Below are 24,820 nucleotides of genomic sequence, written 5' to 3'. Positions count from 1 at the left end.
ACAACCCTGGCTGACTGACATGTCTGATCGTGCGTGACAGAAAGGTGGATTTAATATTGTTGCAGAGTCTTTGCAGCATAGGTTGAAATGTCTGTCACAAAAATATCAAAGTGCTGATTGACAATAAAAGTTTTTGCATACTATTTGGTGAGGTTTTTATTTGATTTTTTTACTTTGTGGCAGAACAGCTAAATAATTTAATGTAATTTAGTTGCTTCTATCCAGAACTCACTGACTTGACTTTCCCTTCAGTGCTTGGAATAAAAGCCCTGCTGTGGCCCTTACGTGGTGTTTCTGCTATTCAGCCACTAGATGGCGAACTTTGACATGAGCAGACCATAAAATAAACACATTTGCTGACACATGGTTTGAAAGCCACAGAGACCGGTGTTTAGAGAAGATGTTTCTCAGCTGTTCTGATACTCCTGACACATAAAGGATCACTGAAGGTTTTCGCTCAGGGAGCAGTTGTCCTCCTCTTTTAATATTATACAAAACAAATGTATAATATACATTTGGCCGCCGTTTCTGTGGGGATGGTGTTTGCTCTGTGTTGTAGCATCCTGATGACACTCGGTTTGAGCTCAAGTAGATGATTTTAAATGTCCCCCATTACTGATGGGAGTCTCACAGTCTAAGAAGGCTACCCGTGTCATTTTTCATATCCTTCCCCATGATCTTAATGCGGTGGTCCACCGAGTTACTGTGATCAGTGAACTGTGGTACGTCTTGAAATTTGATTTTCACCCAGGTGTCATCACATACCTGAACCAATGACTTGGTGTTTCAGGGCAGGATAACAGAGCCCTTTTTTCCACTTCTTCACTGTACAAGACAATTTGCCTATAAATGATCAAGAAACTGACCTCACAGCTCATTGTTCATTCAGTGGTGCTTATTTCAGTTATTATGCAAATGTACAGTGGGGCAAAAAAAGTATTTAGTCAGCCACCGATTGTGCAAGTTCCCCCACTTAAAATGATGACAGAGGTCAGTAATTTGCACCAGAGGTACACTTCAACTGTGAGCGACAGAATGTGGAAAAAAAAATCCATGAATTCACATGGTAGGATTTGTAAAGAATTTATTCGTAAATCAGGGTGGAAAATAAGTATTTGGTCACCTCAAACAAGGAAAATCTCTGGCTCTCACAGACCTGTAACGTCTTCTGTAAGAAGCTTTTCTGTCCCCCACTCGTTACCTGTATGAATGGCACCTGTTTGAACTCATCATCTGTATAAAAGACACCTGTCCACAGCCTCAAACAGTCAGACTCCAAACTCCGCCATGGCCAAGACCAAAGAGCTTTCGAAGGACACCAGGAAAAGTATTGTAGACCTGCACCAGACTGGGAAGAGTGAATCTACAATAGGCAAGCAGCTTGGTGTGAAAAAATCAACTGTGGGAGCAATCATCAGAAAATGGAAGACATACAAGACCACTGATAATCTCCCTCGATCTGGGGCTTCACGCGTGGGGTCAAAATGATCATGAGAACGGTGAGCAAAGATCCCAGAACCACACGGGGGGACCTGGTGAATGACCTGCAGAGAGCTGGGACCAAAGTAACAAAGGTCACCATCAGTAACACACTACAACGGCAGGGAATCAAATCCCGCAGTGCCAGACGTGTTCTGCTGCTGAAGCCAGTGCATGTCCAGGCCCGTCTGAAGTTTGCCAGAGAGCACATGGATGATACAGCAGAGGATTGGGAGAATGTCATGTGGTCAGATGAAACCAAAGTAGAACTTTTTGGTATAAACTCAACTCGTCGTGTTTGGAGGACGAAGAATACTGAGTTGCATCCCAAGAACACCATACCTACTGTGAAGCATGGGGGTGGAAACATCATGCTATGGAGCTGTTTTTCTGCCAAGGGGACAGGACGACTGATCCGTGTTAAGGACAGAATGAATGGGGCCATGTATCGTGAGATTTTGAGCCAAAACCTCCTTCCATCAGTGAGAACTTTGAAGATGAAACGAGGCTGGGTCTTCCAACATGACAATGATCCAAAACACACCGCCCGGGCAACAAAGGAGTGGCTCCGTAAGAAGCATTTGAAAGTCCTGGAGTGGCCTAGCCAGTCTCCAGACCTCAACCCCATAGAAAATCTGTGGCGGGAGTTGAAAGTCCGTGTTGCTCGGCGACAGCCCCAAAACATCACTGCTCTCGAGAAGATCTGCATGGAGGAATGGGCCAAAATACCAGCTACTGTGTGTGCAAACCTGGTAAAGACCTATAGTAAACGTTTGACCTCTGTTATTGCCAACAAAGGTTATGTTACAAAGTATTGAGTTTTGAGCAGGGTGCCGCCGGTGCATCGAGCCGCCTGGGGGGCTCTTCAACTGGTGGGGGGGATGGTCACATCTGGCAGGAGCTTTCTTCTCTCAGGAACTCTCTGCAGGAGGGGGAGATACAGGAGAGGTGGAGGAAGATCTCAGCCTGGGCGTTTACCGTCTTATGTAGTCTGGAAGATGTGTGGTTGGTGGGGTGGGTGCAGTTTTCTCTGTGGTGGGGTTGGGTGGACTGTCCAGGGCTCTGTGGAGCCGGGGGGCGCTACTGCACTGGGCCCCGGTCTGATGGGCCTGGGCCCCCCTTCCCTGGCGGGTCGCGGAGGGTGGGAGTGCCTACTGGGGTCAGCGGGGGAGCTGGCCCCAGGGAGGGGTTACCTGCCCCTCCCTTCCTTCCCTCCCCATCTCCAGCTGCCTCCCTCTTCCCGCTCCTCCACAACCACCCACACATGCAGGGCCTTGGAGTGGGGGTATGTCACCAGGGTGCAGAGGAGGCTACCCCCCCCCCTGTCCCCTTCTGGCTGCCTCTGCCTCAATTTTATCCCACAACTTAGACATTCACATTATTCACACTCTCATTACACATACATATAGGATCTTGGGGGTGGGCACAATCACGGAGTCCAAATCACCATCAGGGTGTATACCTCACCCCTGACGTCGTTGCCCACCTCTCAATTTTAAATACACTTAGTCATTGAGGGCTAGCAGGAGGGACCATGCGCTTACCTGCTGCTCCTTGGCAGGTAGCTCCATGCCCTCCTGGGTTTTAATTGCACCTTAGAACACATATGCATCAACACTACAATGAGCGGGTGGAGGGAGGTTTGGAGTCTTCTCCCACCCCCATTCTCTGCGGCCTGCTGGAGCGGGGGGGCTAGTAGGAGGAGTTGGCCGTCCGACTGCGGTCTGGGGTGTGGGGCCTCCCTGCTGCTGCGGAGTCGGGGTGGTCTGCCTCTCCCCACCGCAGGGAAAAGGGTAACACCACCTGGGTCTGGGTGCAATTCCCCCCTCCAGGGGCAAGGGTACCTAGACCCGGTTTGTAGAGTACGCTTGGGGAGTGTGATTGTGTGTACAGCGTCTCTTTATGTCTGTCTCCACGTTGGTTGAGTGTGGAGTGAGTGCATATGAGAGCATGAGGGTGGGAATGGATGTTTGTGTCTGTGTGTGCCTGTATGTCTGTGTCTATATGTCAGGTTGGGTATCAGACGCCACCTCTCTGGGGACACCTCAGGCCCTCCAAGGTTTGGAGGCCTATCTCCACCCACCACCACTTCCCCTGCCGGTGGCGGACTCCCTCAGGTGTCGGTGTGTTGGTGGTTCTTTGTGTCTGGGGGTGGGCGTCCGGGTACACACCGGCTCACTCCTTGGCGGCCGCTTGTCGGGGCCTGGGGCCTGGGGCTCGCTCGGGCCCCTTTGGAGGTGGGGTGCCCCCGGCCTCTCGGCCTAGGGCTCGGTCACTCAGGCGCAGCTGGGGGCCGGCGGAGCTCACGGGCGCGTCACTGCAACCCCCCCTGGCTTCTGCTCCGCGGCTGCTGAGTGAGCCCTCATCTGGGACTCTCCTCAGCTCTTACTGGAACAGTGGCGCGGCTGCCCCTCTGTTGGTCTTCCATGGTCTCTTGTGTTCTGGGGGCCTCTGGATGTCTGGAGTTTTGATCTCCTCCATACCCGCTTCACACCCTGGAGGATGGGGCTGTGGCCCCCCCACACTCCCTAGCAGATCATTACATGGAGAAACCTTTGGAATGCAAGCATGCTGATCCACACAGGTATGCACACATGGGTATTCACAGACGCGGACTAAAGCTTTCTTGGCTGCTGCCTCAAAGCACACTGTGCGCTGTCTATCTTGCGTGCTGCACAATATCGTTTATTACTTAGTAAATACTGATATCTATGACTAGCTAGTTTATTGTGATGGTGCTTTGTTTTCTCTATTATTATGTTGCTCTTTGTTGTTTGCTGTCTCCTCTGTTTGTTTGTTTGTTTGTTTGTTTGTTTGTTTGTTTGTTTGTTTTTTCTCCATACAGGTGACCCAGGAGTTTTTTTTTTTTTTTTTTGTCTCTCTTCCCCCCCCTTCTCACCGTCTCTTCTCCCCTTGGGTTTTCTTTCTTTCTCTCCCCCTCTCTCTCTCATTCATTCCCCCTGTCCTATTTATTAAAAAAAAAAAAAAAAAAAAAAAAAAATGACAAAGGATGAACTGAAGCTCTGCCATCACGTAATGTCGCATACTGCTGTTTCTGATGTCATTTAAAAAAAAAAAAAAAAAAAAAGAAAAAAAAAAAAAAAAAAAAAAAAAACAAAGTATTGAGTTGTATTTTTGTTATTGACCAAATACTTATTTTCCACCCTGGTTTACGAATAAATTCTTTACAAATCCTACCATGTGAATTCATGGATTTTTTTTGTTTTCACATTCTGTCTCTCACAGTTGAAGTGTACCTCTGGTGCAAATTACTGACCTCTGTCATCATTTTAAGTGGGGGAACTTGCACAATCGGTGGCTGACTAAATACTTTTTTGCCCCACTGTACTGTTTATAAGGTGGGTAAAACCTGCAGTCAGCTGAGACTGGGAAAGGTTTCTCCCACTGAAAACTCTTCATCCAGATGAACAGAATCAACTTTCTGGGATTTCCTTACCTGGATGGTTGAGCATACATCAAGACTGTCCAGATGGGTCATTCTTTACATGCATGTGTGTCTACTCTGCACTGATTAAACAGCACTGTGAAGGTGTGGCAGAGCTTCATACCCACCAGGGGGAAGTATTGTGTTAAGGTAGGGTCAGCAATGAGACAAATGCTGCCATTTAAAAAGGCAAGTGGAGTACAATACAGGCTTTAATGGTCCCTTTACTGACCCCTCGGTTTCTTACAATATGTCAGTATGTGATGGTGAAATCACTTTTGAACTCACAAGCTTCACTGCCTTTTAGAGCTTCATTTTGAGAGACGCTCAAGTAATAAGGAGATATGTCTTTAACAATGAGAGTCAAAATATGCCCTCACGTGTCTGTGGACTATGAATATCTGTAGAGACGACACTTTATGTGAACTCTGTCAAGAGATCACGAAGTCAGATGATACAGCGAGCAGGAAAACGGGCGCCTGTGCATGTGTCATTCCAGGATGGCACCCTAACAGAGGGCCGTTTGTCTGACTCATTTTCACTCAGAGCAGTGGTCTTAATGAGCGCCTTCTTCAGTCTCTCAAAACAACCCTTTGCACTTTGGCCCGTGTCATCTGACAAACGGGGAATTCTTCTTCTTCAGCTTTAAAGAATACACTAATTCTGCAGTCAGTGCCACGAGCAATCATCCGCTGTGCCTGCAGTAGCTTGTTCGAGGAACAGTGTAACACATCGTGCTTCGTGGACAGTTGAGTGCAATGTTCTCTCACTTTGATCATTTCCACCCATGATTGCGTTGATATGACAAAACTGAGGGAGGATGCCACCGTTTAGCCCACTTTAGCCACACCCCTGTGTTGGTGAACCCTGTGGCATTAGCTTAGCAGAGCATCTACTGTTATTTTAGAGAAAACAGAAAATTCTTTGCTTGATACAATGGATTAAACTTAAAAAAAAAAAAGAGAGTGAGTCTGTAACTACATCTGTAAAACATCCATCCATCATCCACATACAGAGATGCGTCAGGGGTTCAGTATCTTGTAGAGACTGATCAAAATATCGATGGTATTGATGTCGGTTCAACACTAGCATGATATGATTAATGCTGTCCTCCAAGTTCAGTATGCAGCCCACTGAATTGTGTGAAATTAATTATTATTTTGGAAGTGAAAAAAAATCTCAAACATGCACAATATAGCCTATAACACAGTTAAACGAGAGAAGCTGGCCCAACGAGACAGGCACATTTACATTTCAAATCCCCCCCCCCCACACACACACAAAAAACTATTTAAAAATACACAAAGTTTAGTTTTTTTGCTGTGTTAACTAATTATTGCTGAACTTAAAAAATCACAGTGATTTACAGGTCTTTAAAATATGACAAACTCCTGTTCCCTACATAAGATGGTTTGTAAATTAAAAGTATCGGTATTGTTTTCAGCAATACTGACTGTATTCACTTGGTAACAGATCAATATCAAAATGTGGACTATTGCACAGCGATAATATCTCACCAGAGGACATTTTGAGTTACATTTTGGATCAGGCAGGGTTCGAACCCCAGACCTTACAGTTGTCGTCAGTACACGCGGATCGTGATATTTCGTGCATGTACAAGAACACCATTGAGGTTACTCAGTAAAATTGACATTTTCAGGCCCAGATTCTCGACTTCGGCAGCCATTAGCTAGTCTAAACTAAAAACAACAACTATACTATTTTATAATAAAATATACGCGCAGTATATTATGAAGGGAAGGTAAATTGATGACAGCGAATCCCTTTAAATTCGCACTCACGCGCACGTGACCACATACCCCCAGCTATCGGGAGCGTGCGTTTGGCGCACACCCTTCTCTCCTCCCCTAGGGCGGAAGTAGCTGGCTCCATTTCTCCTCCTCAGTCCGATAAGAGCAGCTCGAGGAGCTGCAAGCCCAGCAGCACGCGCATGAGAGCGCACAGCTTGTTTTTAATTTGACTTTTTTTAAAAAAAAAAAATTCATCCGAGAATAAAAGAAAAACCAGCAGCAGCACATTAAAGGTCCAAACTGTCGCTGTACCGAGTTTCACCTGGTTGTAAGCCACCGTTCCCACCCCCACCCCCATACACCGAGCCGGGGAGAAAACCCTGCGCATTCCTCCACGCAGAACCCGGAGGGAGCGACCAGCAGCGGGGAAAGGTGAGCTGGAAGGGGGCCTCCTCACAAGGTGGGCCGGTGAATTCTCCCACACTGGGGATAGACGCGCTGTCTTGTGGTCTGGCTTTGTTGGAGGTTCGCTGTGGTTGTTGGTGAACCCTCGGTGACCAGAGGCACGCTATGATACCCTTGCTTTGATGAATAATTTAAGCTCTCGCGGTCCAAGGCTCGCGCTGCGACAACCATACGACCGTTGGCCGCCTGAACGGATCCCGACGGTCAGCCACACCGGTCTGAATTTGGAGGCTTAGCGATAACGGAGAACTAAAGGGAAAACATTTGAGGTAGCTACTCGTCCGGGTGCTGCTTTGTAGCTCTGTCCTGTAGTCATGTTGCCGATCTGGTGGGGGAGGAGAGACCGAGCCCCCCAGCCGACCCAGTATCTTTCCATTTTCGGGTTTATGTTATGAGCTATCCCGAACAGCATCGCACTATTTTTCTCCACGGAAGCACCAGCGTCGTCTGTTGCTGAATGCTGTATTTAAAAGGAGGACTGTCGGTTCTGCTAAAGAGAGAAAAAAACGCCTCACACAACTGATTTAAGTATTCTGATTTTTCATCTGATCTCACAACTGTTTTTGAATAACTTTATGAATAAGTGGCTACCTCCTTGTTTTGTTTTTTGTGGCAAATCTTTCTTCCTTTTTCATTTTTTAAATCGTTGAATCTACCTCAAACGCCACATTAACGCGGAGAGATAATTATCTTCTACACACCCCAAACGGGCTGATGTGTCTCCAAATGAATACCTCAGCCTCGTCGTCGTGCATGTTGTAAACTGAGCCCAGTTTTGGTGACGCTGCAGATGGCTTCGTTTCCCGACTCGGACCTGCAGACGTGCCCGCTCTGCAAGGAGCTGTGCGGCTCTTCTGCTCCCATTTCCTCCAGCTCTTCTACCTCATCGTCTTCATCTCACACCTCGTCTTCCTCCAGCCAAACCACCAAGAGGCTCCACGTTCTGCCGTGCCTGCACGCCTTCTGCAGGCAGTGCCTGGAGGGACAGCGCAGTCCCGGGGACCCGCTGAAGCTGCGGTGCCCCACCTGCGACCAGAAGGTGTCCATCTCAGAGGCCGGAGTGGACTCCCTGCCTTCCTCCAATTTCCTCTTCAGCAACCTGCTGGATGTGGTGGTGAGCTCAGAGGAGCAGATCCAGAACAAGAATGGCCACCACCACCACCACCACTCCCGGGGAGGTCTGGGTGGAGGCTCCTCTGGCTTCAGTCATCCGTCACGTGGAAGCCTGTTGCACTCGCACCACCTGGGAGAGCCTCAGTGCAGCTCCTGCGACGAGGAGAACCTGGCCACATCCCACTGCCTTGACTGCCAGGAGTACCTGTGTGATAACTGCGTGCGAGCACACCAGCGGGTGCGACTCACCAAAGACCACTTCATCGAGCGCCTGGGAGAGAACCTCCATCTGAGCAGGGTCAACGCTAACAGCAACGCCAGCCAGCCAGGGATGTCAGTGTCCCTCGCCCAGTCCCTGCAGAACAATTTCGCGCTGCTGTCCCTGTTCCAGGATCGCATGAGCTACTGCCAGCACCACGACAGCGAGGTAAGTCCAGCACTGGGGAGGACAAACACTCATTCATAGTACCAGTATGTTATAGATACTGGCTAGTTTTTAGTCTCAGTATGTAGTATGGAGTCATACTGGGGGGCCATATGGCCTTGGATTCAAAGGGAGCTAACTGGCTCTTCACCTAGTACCCTGGAGATGAACAGGCACGTGTGTTAAGCTGGATTTTTTCTCTCTCTCTCTCTCACACACACACACACACACACACACACACACACACACACACACACACACACACACACACACACTCTCTCGCTCTGTGTGTACACAGAGTCTGGTTAATCTGTACCACACCATCCATTCAGGGCAGACAGAGGCCCCTGTAGTAAGTGCACACATGTTTCTCTGACTGTTAGAAGTTCTTGGCTTTGGACATGCTGTGGAGATCTACTTTTGCTCTGGTAATGGGAAAGACAAGTTGGAATTCTCTCCTTGTGCGCTGTGTGATCTGGGCAGAACTACAAAGGCCCGTCAAACAGGAAAACAGCTTTTTCTTGGTAGAGTCATATGGTCAGGAAGAATAACAAATAGCACCAGCAGGAGGTCTTGGAATGTCATTTTTGACCCACTTCTGGTTTCTGTTGAGTTGCTTCCAAATAGTTCTCACTGCATCTTCTAGAAACAAAACGCAGTTTTGCCCGAGCAGGTCAGCAAACCGGTTGATCGAGAGTGGTCAGCAGATGCAGACCAGTGCAGAATATCACCCGGTACATTTACCTGCATTCTAGTAAGTCACTTAATCAAACAGAATAATAGACTGCAAATGTTAAAGCAGAGCTAACTTTTTCACATAACCAATAACAGACGTGGGTTGCACATCAATCTTTTAAGTTGCAGCAGCATGTGTAGCCTTGTCCCAGCAGTTAAACGCTGTAGACGCCGCAGGATGCCATTCATTGTTAACAGAACCTTGCAATGACTTAAGGCTCGCTGTGCACACTGAGAATACAACGCTGAGAAATAAAGGGTTTGACTTTATGAAAATGTGCCCTTTCATGACCAGACGGCTATTTGCTTTGTTCTAAACTGAAGCAAATTGTCATCACCATCAGCCAGAAGGTGATGGTGATGTCTTTTTATCTTTGTTTTTGTCGTCATTTGTTGCTGATTTTTGTTAAATAACAAAAGCAATTGACTTGTTTTATGGTTTGAACTTGCCATGAGACAAGTCTTAACTAATATGGGATTGATGTGATGCAGCTAACATCAGTAAAGGTTTTGTCAATATCGGTCTATAAGGCCAGTATCGGCCAATAGAGATTGAAAATGTGACGTCATTCAGGGGTAAAACCGCAAAGGATTCTGGGAACTCATGGCAAGAGGTACTAGCGCACGCAGGCTTTCAATTGAAATTGGTTACACAGCGATAAAAAGAAACAAAAAATGGCAAGAAGCTGTTGTATTATTAACTAGCGGTCGCATGTCAGCCACGGGAAGCCGACGGGTAAAGAGATCAATTGTTATCGGATTACGTCGTTGAAGAGAAATTGTTCGAGCCATGTTTCCGAAGTAACAAAGAGCCGACGGATGGCCTGGATTGCAGCCATTCAACGACCAAATATAACGTCCCAGAACACTCCAGCTCATAGGTTAGTCTGCTCCAAGCATTCCCACAAAGGTCAGTGTTTTTTAGCAGTTAATACGTCATTTTTCTTAACATAATTGGTGATATAGGTTACAAGCAAGTCTGGCGCTGAACAGAAATTGTCGCGCTATGCTCCTGTGTTTATTGTGCATAAATAGTAAATTGTCCTGACACAATATTGGGTTTCGCTTCTGTTATTATGGTACATTGACAAAAACATATATTTTTATTCACAGGATAAAACAGGTTTTTTGTATCACTAATTGCCCAGTACCATTACAGCATACAATATTGTCACTGCTACATATCTGTAACGCGTACCAGAAGGTATTTCCACTATTAATTAATTACTGTTTAGCTCAAAGTTCCCATTAATAAACTGTTAACGAATGTGTATTTATGAAGACGATTTGTGAGACTGGTAAACTTATGATACGTACGATGATTGTCCATTGGTAGCATTTAAGCATAAGAAAAAGAATAAGAATATGAAACCTTGGATAACTAAGGGTCTTGCAAATGCGTGTAAAAAGAAAAATAATTTATATAGGGATTATATAACACATAGAACAAAGAATGCGGAAATGAAATATAAAGTTTATAAAAATAAGTTGGTATTAATATTGAGGAAAGCCAAGAAAGACTACTATAAAAAACCTTTTCAGGAAAACAAGAATAATATTAAGGGCATTTGGAATATTTTTAAGGAGGTATTGGGTAACAAGAACACACCCTTAGATCGGCCTAATTATTTTATTAAGAATAATCAAGTTGTCGAAGACAAGACTGAAGTAGTAAACAAATTCAATTCCTTTTTTGTAAATGTTGGACCTACTTTAGCAAATTTAATTAGGAAAAATGACGATCCAGAATATGAGGAAGCCTGGAAAGGAGATAATAGAATGGTTAATTCCATATTCTTGGCTGATATTACCATAAAAGAAATGGTAGCAATTGTAGAAAATTTTAAAAATAAAAAATCTACTGACTGTGATGGTATAGACATGGTTATAATTAAAAAGACTTTAGATTGTATAAGGATTCCTCTTTGCTATATTTTTAATCTTTCGCTACAATCAGGAGTATTTCCTGATCGAATGAAAGTGGCAAAAGTGATACCCTTATATAAATCAGGAGATAAGCATAGTTTTAACAATTATAGGCCAGTGTCTCTTTTGTCACAGTTTTCAAAAGTGCTTGAAAAACTCTTTGCGCAAAGACTTGATAGTTTTATTGAAAAATATCAACTAATAAATGAAAATCAATTTTGAGTTCGTAAAAATAGATCAACGGCATTAGCATTGTTGACTTTCATTGACGATATTTCATCTGCAACCCATAATAATAATAAATATACAGTGGGGGTATTTGTTGATTTAAAAAAAAAAGCTTTTGATACGTTACAACATTCTATTTTGATTTCTAAATTGTATAACTATGGTGTGAGAGGAGTGGCATTGAATTGGTTAAGGAGTTATTTAGAAAATAGGTTGCAATATGTACATTATCTCAGCAATACCTCTGAAAGATTGAAGATTGTATGTGGCGTTCCTCAAGGTTCAATTTTGGGACCTAAACTTATATATTTATATATTAATGATATCTGTGACGTATCAAAAAGGTTAAATTCTATTTTATTTGCAGATGACACAAATTTTTATTGCTCTGGAGAGAATTTGAAAGATTTGGTTGAAATTATGACTTCTGAGATGTTAAGATTAAAAAATGGTTTGATGTAAATAAATTATCTTTGAATCTGACAAAAACAAAATTCATGATATTTGGCAATCGTCTAAAGGAGGATGAAGTCATTATGTCCATTGATGGAGAATTGATTGAAAGAGTTACTGAATTTCGTTTTTTGGGTGTAATAGTAGATGAAAATTTGACGTGGAAATCACATATTGACTATATTAGAAAGAAGATGGTTAAAAGCATTTATATTTTGGGAAATGTAAGAGATTTATTAGATTATAAAACAATGCGCATTTTATATTTTTCATTGTTTTTCTCATATTTTAGTTACTGTGTTGCAGTTTGGGGGAAAACATATGAGAATACTATAAAACCTCTAAACTTATTACAGAAGAAAGTGATATGAATGATTCATAATGTTAAATATAGAGAACATACAAATAAATTATTTATAAAATCAAAATTATTAAAATTATACAGTTAGCTAGGACTACACAAAGATTAATGAGTCCAACGGTTAGGGGTATACGACTGTGGAACTCTCTTCATTATAATTTAAAGAATTGTATAAGTTTACATTGTTTTAAAAAGTGTTACATGCTTAAAACGATAACTCAATATGAAGAATGCGAATGAAATTGGAGTTCATTGAAAATGGATCCATTATAATTTTTTGTTTTATTTATTTTTATTTTATTTTCTCCTTGTTACTATGTGGAATGGTATATTCTGATTGTAAATTGGTCATTTGGTTTGGGTTAGGACCGGAGATAAATGTTAATATTAGTTTGTTCCCTGATTTTTGGTGCCCACTTGTAATATAAGTTGGAATGTAGATAGGGGGCAGGGTTTAATAAGAATATTTTCTTCTTCCTGCTCCTTTTCACACATGGTTGTAGTGCTTTATTGATAGAAAGTGTGGTTGGTTTGTTTGATTTGTTGTACCAAGTGTTAAATAAATAAATGAAAATGAAATGAAAATGGTCTTTCGTTCTACACGGTGCATTTCAAGGTCCTGTACCCATCCGTCGGTAAACTGTACCTGGGCTTGTTGCAGTGACCTGAAGTTACTAAACTTCATGAGTGTATGCACTCACTCCAAGAACCGTATAATTAGCGTGGTGAAAGTTGGGCAGCACGCTAACGTATTTTGTCCACTCTGTGTGCTCGTAAGGGTCTAACCCTTTCACTCCTTTGATTTTTTTTCTTCTTTTTTTTTCCTCGTGTCTTTCTTTGACTTTTCATCAAGTCTGTCTTTGTACGGACTGGCATTGTTGCTCTTCTTCGTTTTGTACATAACTTTTTTGGGGAGCAAAGAAAAAGCAAGAAGGTATTGGAACCGGAGAATGAACGTTTTGCGGTGCTGCAAATGCTCGCATTTGATGCGGTACTTGGATTGTTTTGCCACGAGTTCCCGGCATGCAATGCGCGAAAGTCACGTGGTCTGTCAATCTCTATAGTTATTGGCCCCTAATTGTGAGTATAAGAACAGAAATATAAGAACAGAAATGCATTGGGGACTGTTGTTTCCATTGTTTCCAAGATGAACCTTTTTATGAGCAAAACACACACAAATCTACCATCATTTCACACACGAAAAACCCAACTGCAGTTCCTTGATTGGCCATTTGAGGCCAGCTCCAAAAATAAGTCTCTCTTCATAGAGTCTCATGTTAAAATGCATTTAAAGCAAATATAAACCTGTTTATAGTCTGGCTTAAAACACATGTTTGGTCTCTATGAGTGGTTTAACCCTTAATAACAAATGTAGGAGGGGGATATTTAGAATTTGCTAAGGCTTAAAGTTAGGGGTGTGGCTGTTTTCCCAGTTCTCGGCTTGCCTAATTTGAGCCAATGACCTGCACGTATCAGCTGTATTTGTGCTGTTGGTGCCTTTGGAGCATTAGGGTGGTTAGCCCAGTTTTATTTGCCGGAGGTGATGAAGGCTCCTGTGCTGTGTGTTAGTGTGTCACAGGAAATAAATCCATGACAAGCAGGGAGAAATGGTGGCTGTCACAGATGATTGAAAAAACAGCCTGAAAATGCTCACCCTCTACGTGCTGTGCCTGAGGCCCCCCAGATACCTAAGGGGAAAGCCTGTCATTAGTGCTCAAAAACTTCTCAGGGTGTGTTAAGTGCTCAGCCTTAAAGCACCCACAAGGCGGAGGCTTGTGAAGGGTAAAAAAGAGAACAAACAGCCTTAACCCTCTCTGTTTGAAACAGATGTTAGGAAAGTCAAATGTTGCCATTTAATTTTGCCAACAATAATGTAACAACACAGGTAATGTCTCCCAAGTAAAGTATCAGTTTAATGACTTTGCCTCCCCACCATTAGCGCTGTTTAGCTCAGCTTCCTCTTGCTTTACTTTTAGCTGTTTACTGGCGTGAGTGGGGTTCAGTTACCCGGTGTTCGTTAAAATGTGTGAAATTTAAGTAAATGGGGCAGTGTTTAAAAACGTAACCCAACTAATCACTAAAGCCCAGTTCAAATTTCCAATTTAATTTTCCAATTTAAGTTGTTTTTTTTTTTCGTTTTTTTTTTAATTTTATTTTTTTTATTAGAATAACCCCTACCCCCGCATACCCCCTGTCCATTGCCAGTAAGTAGGTGGGTTCAGTTTTCCAGTAAGGGCTTCATTTCCCATTCACTTACTCAGAGCTTCAGCCCTGGGGGAGGGAATGACACAGGAGCAGGCGAGTCTTTCTTTGCCTGCAAGCACTGAGAAAGCTGAGACATTGTCCAGCATCCAGGACTGTGTCTATCATATCTTAAACTTTCATCAACTGCCTAGTCTTTCTGACTGACGGGAGAAACAATTTTAGCTTTTTTATAGTTGGTCGTTTTTCATCAAAATCAGTTTCTTGTGTTATACTAAATCCTGTATACTAGTCTGCCTTATAGTTTACACGAAACCCATTTGAAAGACAATTTCTTAGGTTGTCTGAGGTAGGGGATTGGTTTCTTTGCTCCATATTATCATTGCTGATCTATTAAGAGTTGGAAACCTTTTAAGAGTGACAACATGATTTTAATATCTGGCAACAAAGTATCAATAGGAGATAATTTGATGTAATCGCTGAAGTGATAAATTTCACATCTTTTTTTCTGTCATCCAGTTACTGACATTTACGGCTTCACTTGTGCACAGTGAGTCAGTATAGCTTCTTCATAAACCACATATAGTCTCGTACAGTTCTGGGTATGAGAATGTAAAGGCCTCTCAATACTCTTATACAGCAAAGTTTTAATCAGATGTTTATGTACTGTAATTGTGTGCATCATGGGAGCTAGTTACTGATCACGGGGCTCTATATTTGAATTATCCTTTATAAATAGACATGTACTAGAGCAATAAAGGTTTTCTGCTTGACCGTCTGCAGAATATATTCTGACTAGTTGCTCCCTCTCATGTAAATCCAGATATTCATGTTTGTCTGGCGTTCAGCTGGCCATCAGCTGTAGGCTCTGTGTGTATTCAGGTGTAACTCTTAGCAGAAGTCGAGAGGTGTTATGTGCGGCTTTTGCCTGGGCTAGTTCTTCGAGGCTGGCTTGGTCTGCGAGGGCCCTCAAGAGTTTTTCTAGGAGCTGTTCCATCTGAAGAGTTAAGCAAGCCCACTGAGGTACTGTTTTGAGCTGTTCTGAGATTCAAGATGGCCATTAAGAGGCAAAACTTGACTCCAGAAGGACTTCTGATAATATGTGCTGAACTTCCAAACTCCCCCAGAAAACATTCTGAAGAACACTGGTTCAGGCAGCGGTTTGGTTTGGAGAAACACTAAAAGAAATGATGCAGTGCAGTCTGCAGACGTGTAAAGGTTTGGTGTTAATTGTAAGCAGCTGATGCTTCTTATTTCGACTGTTTGTACTGGCAGCTGCTGACGTGCAGTGGGAATCCTGTCTGTTGATACTCTGTGCATGATCAGGTTTTTCAGCCTCTTCAAGCATTGTAAGAAAAGATGTGATGGTGTTGGAGAGACGTGCTGAAACCCTCACTCATGTTTAACCTCATTAGCTGTAATGGAGAAAGCCACCCCTCTCCCCCTTTAAAGAATCCGTATAATGAATCTTAATTTGCTCTGGCTTGAGTTTTCTTGCCGTTTGCATATTTACCCTACTGGTTTAATCTACAGATGACTCGTTTAAGGTATTTTGGCTACAGCTTGGATTTGATTGATTTCCAACTGGTGGAATTGCCAGTGAAGAGTTGTGGATGGGAGACAAAGCTCTGTAGGCCGTAAAGGAAACTGGCCACACAGTATAAGATGTGATAGACCGGTCCATGCATACTCGCTAAGAATTGTTCACAAAAATCAAAACAGCTTTTTTTGAAATCTGGCAACAAGGGAAATGGCTACAAAAACAACACCACAGTGACAAAAAGCCACAGACTGAGCAGCAGATATATCATCGCCTTGATGTCCACCTTTGTTGTCGCGTTCGCGTTACATATTAATTGCATCACAGGACGCTCGGCTGCATTACTATGATGACGACCACGCACATTATGCATGTGGTACTCGATTGTTATGGAAAAAGAGTCGATCTGAGTAGGTTGTAATTTAAAAGGCGCTTTGTGGCGTTCCAAAAGCATGTGTCTAATAAGGAAGTTGAAGAGCACCTTCTGTACAACGTCAACTGTCACAACATTGCTGAAGGGTGTTTCTCTCGACTCTTCTTGACTTCTACCGGCTGTTATAAATGACGATACTGATCAATCGTCAAATGGCTAATGTTAACTGGTTTGCACTGCAGATATTCCACATTTCAAGAAAACATGTGGTAATATTAACATTTTATTTAAATTTAGTTATCATTTAAAATGTAAAAAAAAAAAAAAGGGAATATCATTTTATTCATGTTTGCAGGCAGCAGCACTTGTGAGTGTGAGCAAATCAAGAGCACTTTCCATCCTCCTTTTCCAGGTAGCTTCAGGTGCTGATGACACACCGTCTAATTTGAGGTGTGAATCTTCTCAAACAGTGCCAACAGCAGTATCACATTGCAATAGTAGTGACTCAGCATTATATCCAGTGACACAGCACTGTCAACTACGCCTGTAGTTGTAGTGTTCTGGCTGAAAACCTCAAATAAAAGTACAACATGGCTGTTCCACAGCTAAAAGAACACAATCTTGTTACCAGTCAGGAATGCACTGATATATGAATATTTTCTGCCTGGGAGGTCATATCTTGGGTGAAGCTTTTTAACCAGCTCTGTTCTTTCACTGTTACTGCATCAGTAATGTCCATCAACTTTTTGCTCGCAAATGCTGCAGCATGCTGATATTGATTGATTTATGAGGAAAAAAAATAAAATGCGAAATGAGGATGTAAAGATTTAAATTTGTGACTTTGTGTATGCTATCCTCTTGTCAAGAAGATGGTGGAGAAACTTGGGTTAATGAACTGTGGTCATCCAGAGTTCTTTCTTTATGGCTGAAGCTTTCTATGACTTTATTCTCTTCCTCTAAAAGAAATCTAACTTTAAAACTTGAGTTTTAAATTGCTCTTAATGCTTCTGGCTGGAGAGCTGGTATTGCTGCACTATAGACGATGGCCAAGTGAATATGTTGGTCTACTTTAGCAGCATAAATGCCCCTGCTCCTAATCTGGACTGTGCAGAGAGTGTCCCACGCTGCGTCTGTGTGTTAGTGTGAAGCAGCAATGGAAAATTGGATTACATCGAAGGAGTGCCCTCTGCTTGCTGTGGTGTCACCCTCCAATACCCAAATACATATGGATCCTGGTCTGAGAGAGGGATAATGGTATGATAATCCCACAGAATGTCACCCTGTGCTTCAAATTAAATTGTTGTCGCCATAGCTACGTGGGTGGTTGTGCACGTGCGTGGTTTTTCAGCAGCACACGCCCAAATAGTCTCGGGGGTTGGTGGAGCAGCCTGAGAGCAGGCACAAAGTGGATGCTGGGCAGTGAGTACCTAAATTGTGCAGCGGTATGAGGATGAGGTGAAGTTGAACTAATTACTTTGACGGTGCTCTCGTATCTGCTCAGGGACCAGTTGGGTCAGGATTTAAAGTCAGTACTGGTGAGGAGCGTTTGTCAGGCTTTTCCACAGTTCATCTTGTTATTTGTTAAACTTTACTGAACCATTGTCATGTTCTGCCAAGGAATGTGGTCACTTAAAACACATGCATGCTCGGCTCTGTGATCCTGAGCGCTACTCCCCCCCTCTCCCAGAGCTCGCTAACACAGAATGTTTGTAAGGAAACCTAACCCAACACTGACGCTGATACAAGGCCAGAGGAATTCCTGTAACTTGAGTTTATACCTCCTGGGTTCTCTTTCTCCCCCCTCTCTCTCACTCACACACACACCGGGTATTTCCTCTGTCGACTCCTGTCTTTCTCATCAGCACTCTGTTCTGTGTCAGAGACGATGACCATTATAGATGCAGAAAGTCTCCTCGGCGTGATGTAGCAGCTGTTGCTGTTGAGGAGCGAGTGATTTCTTTTCATCACTCAAAGTATCTGTACGAGTGTGGCAGCAGCATTTTCATCCAAGAGCATCTCCCATCTGTAGGTAGTTATCCTCTGAAGAGGATTTTAGTGTTTCTGTGTGTGTTTCCACACAGCCACCAGAGTTGGATTATATGAAGTTGGACTTCCAGAGTTTTAATGTGCAACATGTGCCTAGTAATTAGAAAGCATTCCTTGTTTCCTGTGTGTTGTGACTGTGTTTCATGTAGGCTAAAGGGAAGTGTGTGTGTGTTGACTTTGAAGTCCATTCGAGGACTTTGGGCCATATAAATTTAATGGATAGAAAGGAAGGCATTTATCACATTCTCTCTGACAACTGGATTTAAAACCCATTCAAAACCTGGAGCCTGCCACTTCCTCCTCCGTGGCTGTGTCCAAATGGGGTTTTAATTGGCCATTATTTGACCTCACTCGGTGGGATTGTGTTGTTAACACATTTGACTTTATTTGGGTAACACTGCACAGCTTCCAGTCATAATTTGTCCACCTCACTTTATTTAGTCTTTAGGCTTTAAGCAGGTGTTTGATGCAGTTGCGGTAGTTTGCATGCTTTGTTGTTACTTTTGGATGTGTTTTCCATGACCTGCTTTTTCTGAAAGATTGCACATTTGTGCAAGTGAAACACTGTGTGATAACGCTGAGTTGTTCAACACAAAAGGCAAACCAATCACATTTGCTACTTACTCTGGCTCACATTCCAACATTAAAGGTTTCCTCTTCCAACAAAAGAGAACGTTTATTAATCATTAAGATGTTAAGTGTCCTCCTCCTCCATGCCTCCAAAACAGAAGCAACGCTAACATGAAGAAGTAATCTTTGTACTGTACCAACTGGATTTGACCAGTGACTAACGTGCTTTCTTTTTCCAATAAGTTAGAAAAAAGCTGATATACACATTAGTTGTAAAAATTAAGAGAACTTAAGAAAAAAAAACCCACAAACATTCAGAATAACCCAAGACTTTCTTTCAGTCATTTGAATGTTTTATATTAAGAATATGTGTAGCAGGGAAGCTGTAGCTTTAAAAGAAAATAGAAAAATAAGTCTTAATCCTTCCTTCATAATATTAGTTTTGGGCTAGTCTGTATTAGTATCTTAGCCTTTCATACGTAAGAGTAGCTAATTGCCTGATTTGTGGTGATTGCTAGGGCTTCTTCAGTTTTCGAGTGATGGCTCTGTGCTTGAGGAACACGTGCACCAGTTTTTGATGCAACTCACACTTCAGGTCTTACTGCCACTTCACTTTGTGACATTATTTGCAGCCTCACTCACAATGAATCTCTCAGCTTTCAGGGCTGATGTTGTGGTGTGTGACAAATCAGATGATGGACGTGAGACCAAAGAAGGGTGACTGCAAAGAAAGGTGGCAACATCAGAGCATAAGTAATGTGCAGAGAACTGGCTACAAAAGTACAGAAAGTAAATGCTGAATAACAGCTAGGATGGCGGGCTGACTGTGAACATTGTGTTTTTGTAACCAGTGTCAGAGTTTATTAAATACGTTGTGAATATTTTCCAGCAAATGAGCTTTCAAGATAACAGTTGAAGCCTTATGTTAAGAAAAAGAGGGGAAGAGGTGGCTGTGACGAGCTGAGGCTCATGGAGCATGTGGGTTGTTTATTAGGCAGAACGCTGCTGCACATTACATCCTATTCATTTAATTCCTCTTTTCTGCCGGCTTGCGTTTCATAATTGTATTGTTGCGATTATTCCTTTTATCTGCCCCGTCTCTGTGTCATTACTTCAGTTTATTTATTTATTTATTTTTAAACTTCACTGCTCCAGTGAGCACATCACAATCACTCACATGCTGTCCATGCAAAGGAGGCCAGCTGACTGTGGGTTTTTCCTTCAGCGGGGCTGTCCAATCAGATCGTTGTATTACAGCCACCGCCCTCCGCGTGTTGTAGCTGGCTAAGTTTCAAAACATCGGCAGGAGTGTCCGTGTGCATGTTGTGTTCGTGGCAGCGAGCCAACGGGGGTTGCCACAAGAGGGCGGAGCAGCGGCCGGTGGGGGTGGGGGCGAGGTGTTGAGAATGAGGAGAGGAGAGAGAGAGAGAGAGCAATGGTGGGAACAAAGAGGGGAGGGAGAAACTTTGTGAACAAGATATGCAGAGCGTTTTCTCAAAAGATAAGAGTAGGTGTCTGTGATTTGCATCGAAGGACCTTTGTCTGCCAGATGGCTTTCCAAGGATTGCTGGGAATGTTAGGATCAGTTATTCCTCAGATTATCCAGCCCGAACATACCAAAGTGGCTTAGTGCTGATGCTGGCTGGTTAGGCTTTCATAAGTGGAGTAACTCTGCTGATCTTCCTCTAGTTTTCTAATTTAACTCCAGCACATGCTGAAGTTAGTTTGCTCACTGAAGGATGACTGATGCATAAAATCTGCCTGGTGTAACAGCCTGTTTGAAGAAAAAGGACCTCTGCTGTAGCTGAGACAGCTTTTTTTTTGCACTTCACATTGTGGCCTCTAAGTCATGTCTTAGTAAAGGAAGGTTTCGTGTGTGTACGTGCACATGCTTAACCTTATGTCCTGACGTCTGCTCCTGCCTGAAGTGTTGCAATGGGGTGTGCTGCAATTCTGGACTGGTAATCAAGTGTTTGGAAGTTTAAAACCGACACACTTTCTAAAAATGATAACAACAGTATTTATTTAGCTTTTTTTGCCTCTTTGTGATTGTGTGAAATATATTTATTGCTGAACTTTGTTTTACATAAAAACATCTTTCAAGTGAAGTCCAGTATAACTATCTTTAAAAGCAGTGTTTGAAGTTTTGTTGTCTTCAAAAAAGAGATGAGCAGTCTGAGTATAGTAATTACATAAAGTGAGTTACTTAATCACTTGGTTACTTGAAGCTTTATTTTTTCCACTGGTGAATAAAACTGCCTTTCACAAATTCACACTGACATGTGACATCAGCTTCTAGGAATTTTCCTTTTCACTCTGACCTTTTCTGTCTTTGTGTTGACAGGCAGTTAAAGAAAAGAGCACAGAGACCTGAGGCGATGACACAGATTAACAGAAGGTCTCTATTTAAATGATTCAAGCAAGTCCTGTTGTACTCATGCGTCACTTTTTGAACTTTGGAAACCATTTCCATTTAAAAGATGTTTTAAATGAATTCAACTTTAAACAGATTCATTCTGGGTTAAAATGTTCATGAGTTTTCTCACAGAGCTCTTACACACTGTTGGTGGAAAAATAAAATACAGGAGGAAACTCGTTTGGATCACAGCTGTTTTTTTAAAATTATGAAATTAAAGTGTAAACTTGCTAAATCTTGCTGGCTTCAGCTTACTTCAATTTACTTCAGTTGAGTTTAAAATGATAGTATTTGTACAAATTAGAGGAGGCTGCACATGCGGACATGCAGTTGCTAGCAGGGCTGTGAGTCGGCCTTCTAGATGCTGGAGCTGCTTACTGTCAACAACACTGGAGACAACAATCTTCTGCTTGTGCTGCTGTTGATCATTGAGTCGGCTTTGGAGGAGACGAGGTTCTGATATACAAAGTGTCTACATAGACAGTCACCCTTTGTAGACAAATACCTACAAATTTCAGCTGTCAAACATAAGTGCTTTGTAGGGGCTGACAGAAATATGGTTGCCAGGTCTGAAAATTGCTTGGTTTTTTGTGCAATTTAATAAATTCTTACAATTTTTTTCCTTTTCAAATCTCAATCTAGTTTAAAGGTCGTGTTAACAAGAGTCTCTTAACTGGTAACAAGCTGAATTAAGCCGTAAGTTTACAGATATCCAAGTGTCTCTGCCCGGCAATCTTGGCAGCAGGAAAAACTCAGGTTTTTTTTTTTTCTTGTGTTTGTTTGTGGATAAAGCGTGTTGCGGGCTGGTCAAATGATGTGATGGTAAACTGCTTTATTGACACTACTATGCTTTGTAAAAGTAATCCAGCAGGTTAACGTCTATTCATTGTCTGGTACCAGTGGGCAGCTGTAGAAATTCACTGCTGCAATGCGTGCGCGATTAGTTTTTTGTTTTGTTTTTTGAGCAAACTTGTTTTCAGTTTCCCAAGCAGCCCTGTTTCTGTGGCACCACTGTGTGACATTACATGGCCCTCGTCCCTTCCCCCCACTCGGCTGTGCACGCAGGGAGCGCATGCATGCTGCATGCAGTGATTTTTTTTTTTTTTTTTTTTTTTTTTTTTTTTTTTTTTTTTTAAATTGGCTATTGAAGTTTGTGCCCCCCCCATTCCCAGTGCATTGCATGGTGGGAAAGGGGAAACAGGATTGATCCTGCTGCTGTGTGAATACAAATACGGGGAACTTGCAGCCATTGTGCATCGCTGTTATTTCCCTCAGGAGTTAACCTTTTTGCTTTGTGACGGTGCTGCGGCGTGAAACTATTGGCATTTATTTAAAAAGACAAAAATGCAACACAACGTCAGATTCGGGTGAAAATGCACACCCTAACTCATCAGTGTATTAATCAATTCATGATTTTGAGGTTACAAAGATCAACACTAAATTTTTTTTATGTATTTATTTTTGTCATTGAATCAGTTTCTGTTTACTCCTCTTCCTCTCCAGCTTCTCCTCTTTGTTTTTAGTTTTATAATTTTAAGATTTAGGATGCCTACATTTCATACAGTAATAATAATAATAATAATAATAATAATAATAATAATAATAATAATAATAATAATAATAATAATAATAATAATAATAATGGATTGCATTTATATAGCGCTTTGAGGGTCTCGAAAAGCGCTTTACAATTCCACTATTCATTCACTCTCACATTCACACACTGGTGGAGGCAAGCTACAGGTGTAGCCACAGCTGCCCTGGGGCAGACTGACAGAGGCGAGGCTGCCATATTGCGCCATCGGCCCCTCTGGCCTTCACCAGTAGGCGGCAGGTGAAGTGTCTTGCCCAAGGACACAACGACCGAGACTGTCCGAGCTCGAACCGGCAACCTTCCGGTTACAAGACGAACTGCCAACTCTTTGAGCCACGATTGCCTCTGTTGCTGTTAGCAATACTAACAGCTAAAATTGAAGTTCACAACACTGAACAATGATTTTGGGGCAAATTTCAGGGGTCAGACCTCCTGTTTGAACAACATTAAAGTGGTAAACATAGGTTATCATAAATGTTAAAAAGTTAAAGTTGTTTAATGATTAAATGGCTAATATTAACGCGTATTGATGTTAGTCCTTTTGCTATTATGAATTACCCAATAATAGTATTTATGATGTGTTAGCTAAGGTGTTTACCATTTTCATGAAATCGTCATTTCATTTAACATTCTCATTACAGCACAAGGCTTTTGTGAACTGTGGAGCCGAATGCAGAAGAACCAAGAAGGTATAGGAGCAAAATAACATTCAAGCAATAAAAGTGTGCAAAGATCCAGCAGTCTGGACGTGATTGGTACTTGACCCTCTGTGTCACCATGCCTTTTGGATGTAGACGAGCAGAATGTCCCTCTGCCTGAAGCCTTTGCTCGTGCCACGCATTAGTGTGTAATAAATAATGTTGGTGAGTCTGCTCTGCCTCGAGGCCTCCCCTCCAGGCTGTTCTCTGTGGAATTTACAACTTTGATGGCATTACCCACATTTCACATCTTTTCATGTTGTTCTCATTTCTTCATGGCAAGCACATGGTGCTGCCTGATGTGACATCTACAATATTTTGGACATGTCAGAATTGTCTCTAGGGCTGCCACAAACGATTATTTTGATAGTCGACTAGTCATTGATTATTTTTGCGATTAGTCGACTAATCAGATCATGCATCCATTGGACGTAAAACGTACAGCTTATTGCGCCAGCAGCATCTGCTCTTATATAACTATCATTAGCTTACAGCTTTAAGTGTTTAAGGTATGTGCTAACTAAAAATAAAGACAAGATGGTAGTTTATTAAATTTTAATGACATTTGCAGATTGTTTCGGTGGAATTTAATAAACTCAGCCGTGTGCTCCTTGCTATCTAAAATATAACAGGACACCGGAGTATATTCTCGAGCATCTCACACTTCTGATAATCAGTTGCCTGCTTGACGTTTATTCAGCTGTGTAAAAACTATAACTTTAATCTCAGACAAACCGCTTTACTCAGGAACAAATAAAATACTGAAAAAAGCCAAACAATAACATTTTTAAGTTATCTAAATGACTATGTATCATGTTTAACCTGAGTAGCGAAAGACGGAGGTGGGTTTGAAAATTATTTGCCAGGAGTCCGGTGTTCTCACCGGCTCTAGTGAGCCGGAAAATGAAGGGCGCATTTGTCGGAGTCTTCAAATTTGGACAGTCTTCGTCGTGTCGCTGTAACGTAATCGGCCTACAAAAGTGGGCACAGGAGGATGCGGT

General features: G+C 42.5%; 1 protein-coding gene across 1 annotated transcript in view; it reads left to right on the top strand.

The window, feature by feature from the left end:
* Positions 1-6,843: 6,843 nt before the first annotated feature.
* trim71 (tripartite motif containing 71, E3 ubiquitin protein ligase) overlaps positions 6,844-24,820 on the top strand; it is a 38,635-nt gene continuing 20,658 nt past the window's right edge. Inside the window, exon 1 of the mRNA XM_085261828.1 lies at positions 6,844-8,680. Within this exon, the coding sequence (XP_085117954.1) occupies positions 7,931-8,680 (750 nt within the window). The 5' untranslated portion in view covers positions 6,844-7,930. The remainder of the gene's footprint in view (positions 8,681-24,820) is intronic.

The sequence above is a fragment of the Mchenga conophoros genome, linkage group LG22, assembly GCF_057382185.1.
Source record: "Mchenga conophoros isolate Kocher_MC1m ecotype Shallow Benthic linkage group LG22, M_conophoros_male_GT1.1, whole genome shotgun sequence".
NCBI lineage: Eukaryota > Metazoa > Chordata > Actinopteri > Cichliformes > Cichlidae > Mchenga > Mchenga conophoros.
Note: the sequence above shows the minus strand (reverse complement) of the source record. Positions and strands in the feature narration are given on the sequence as shown.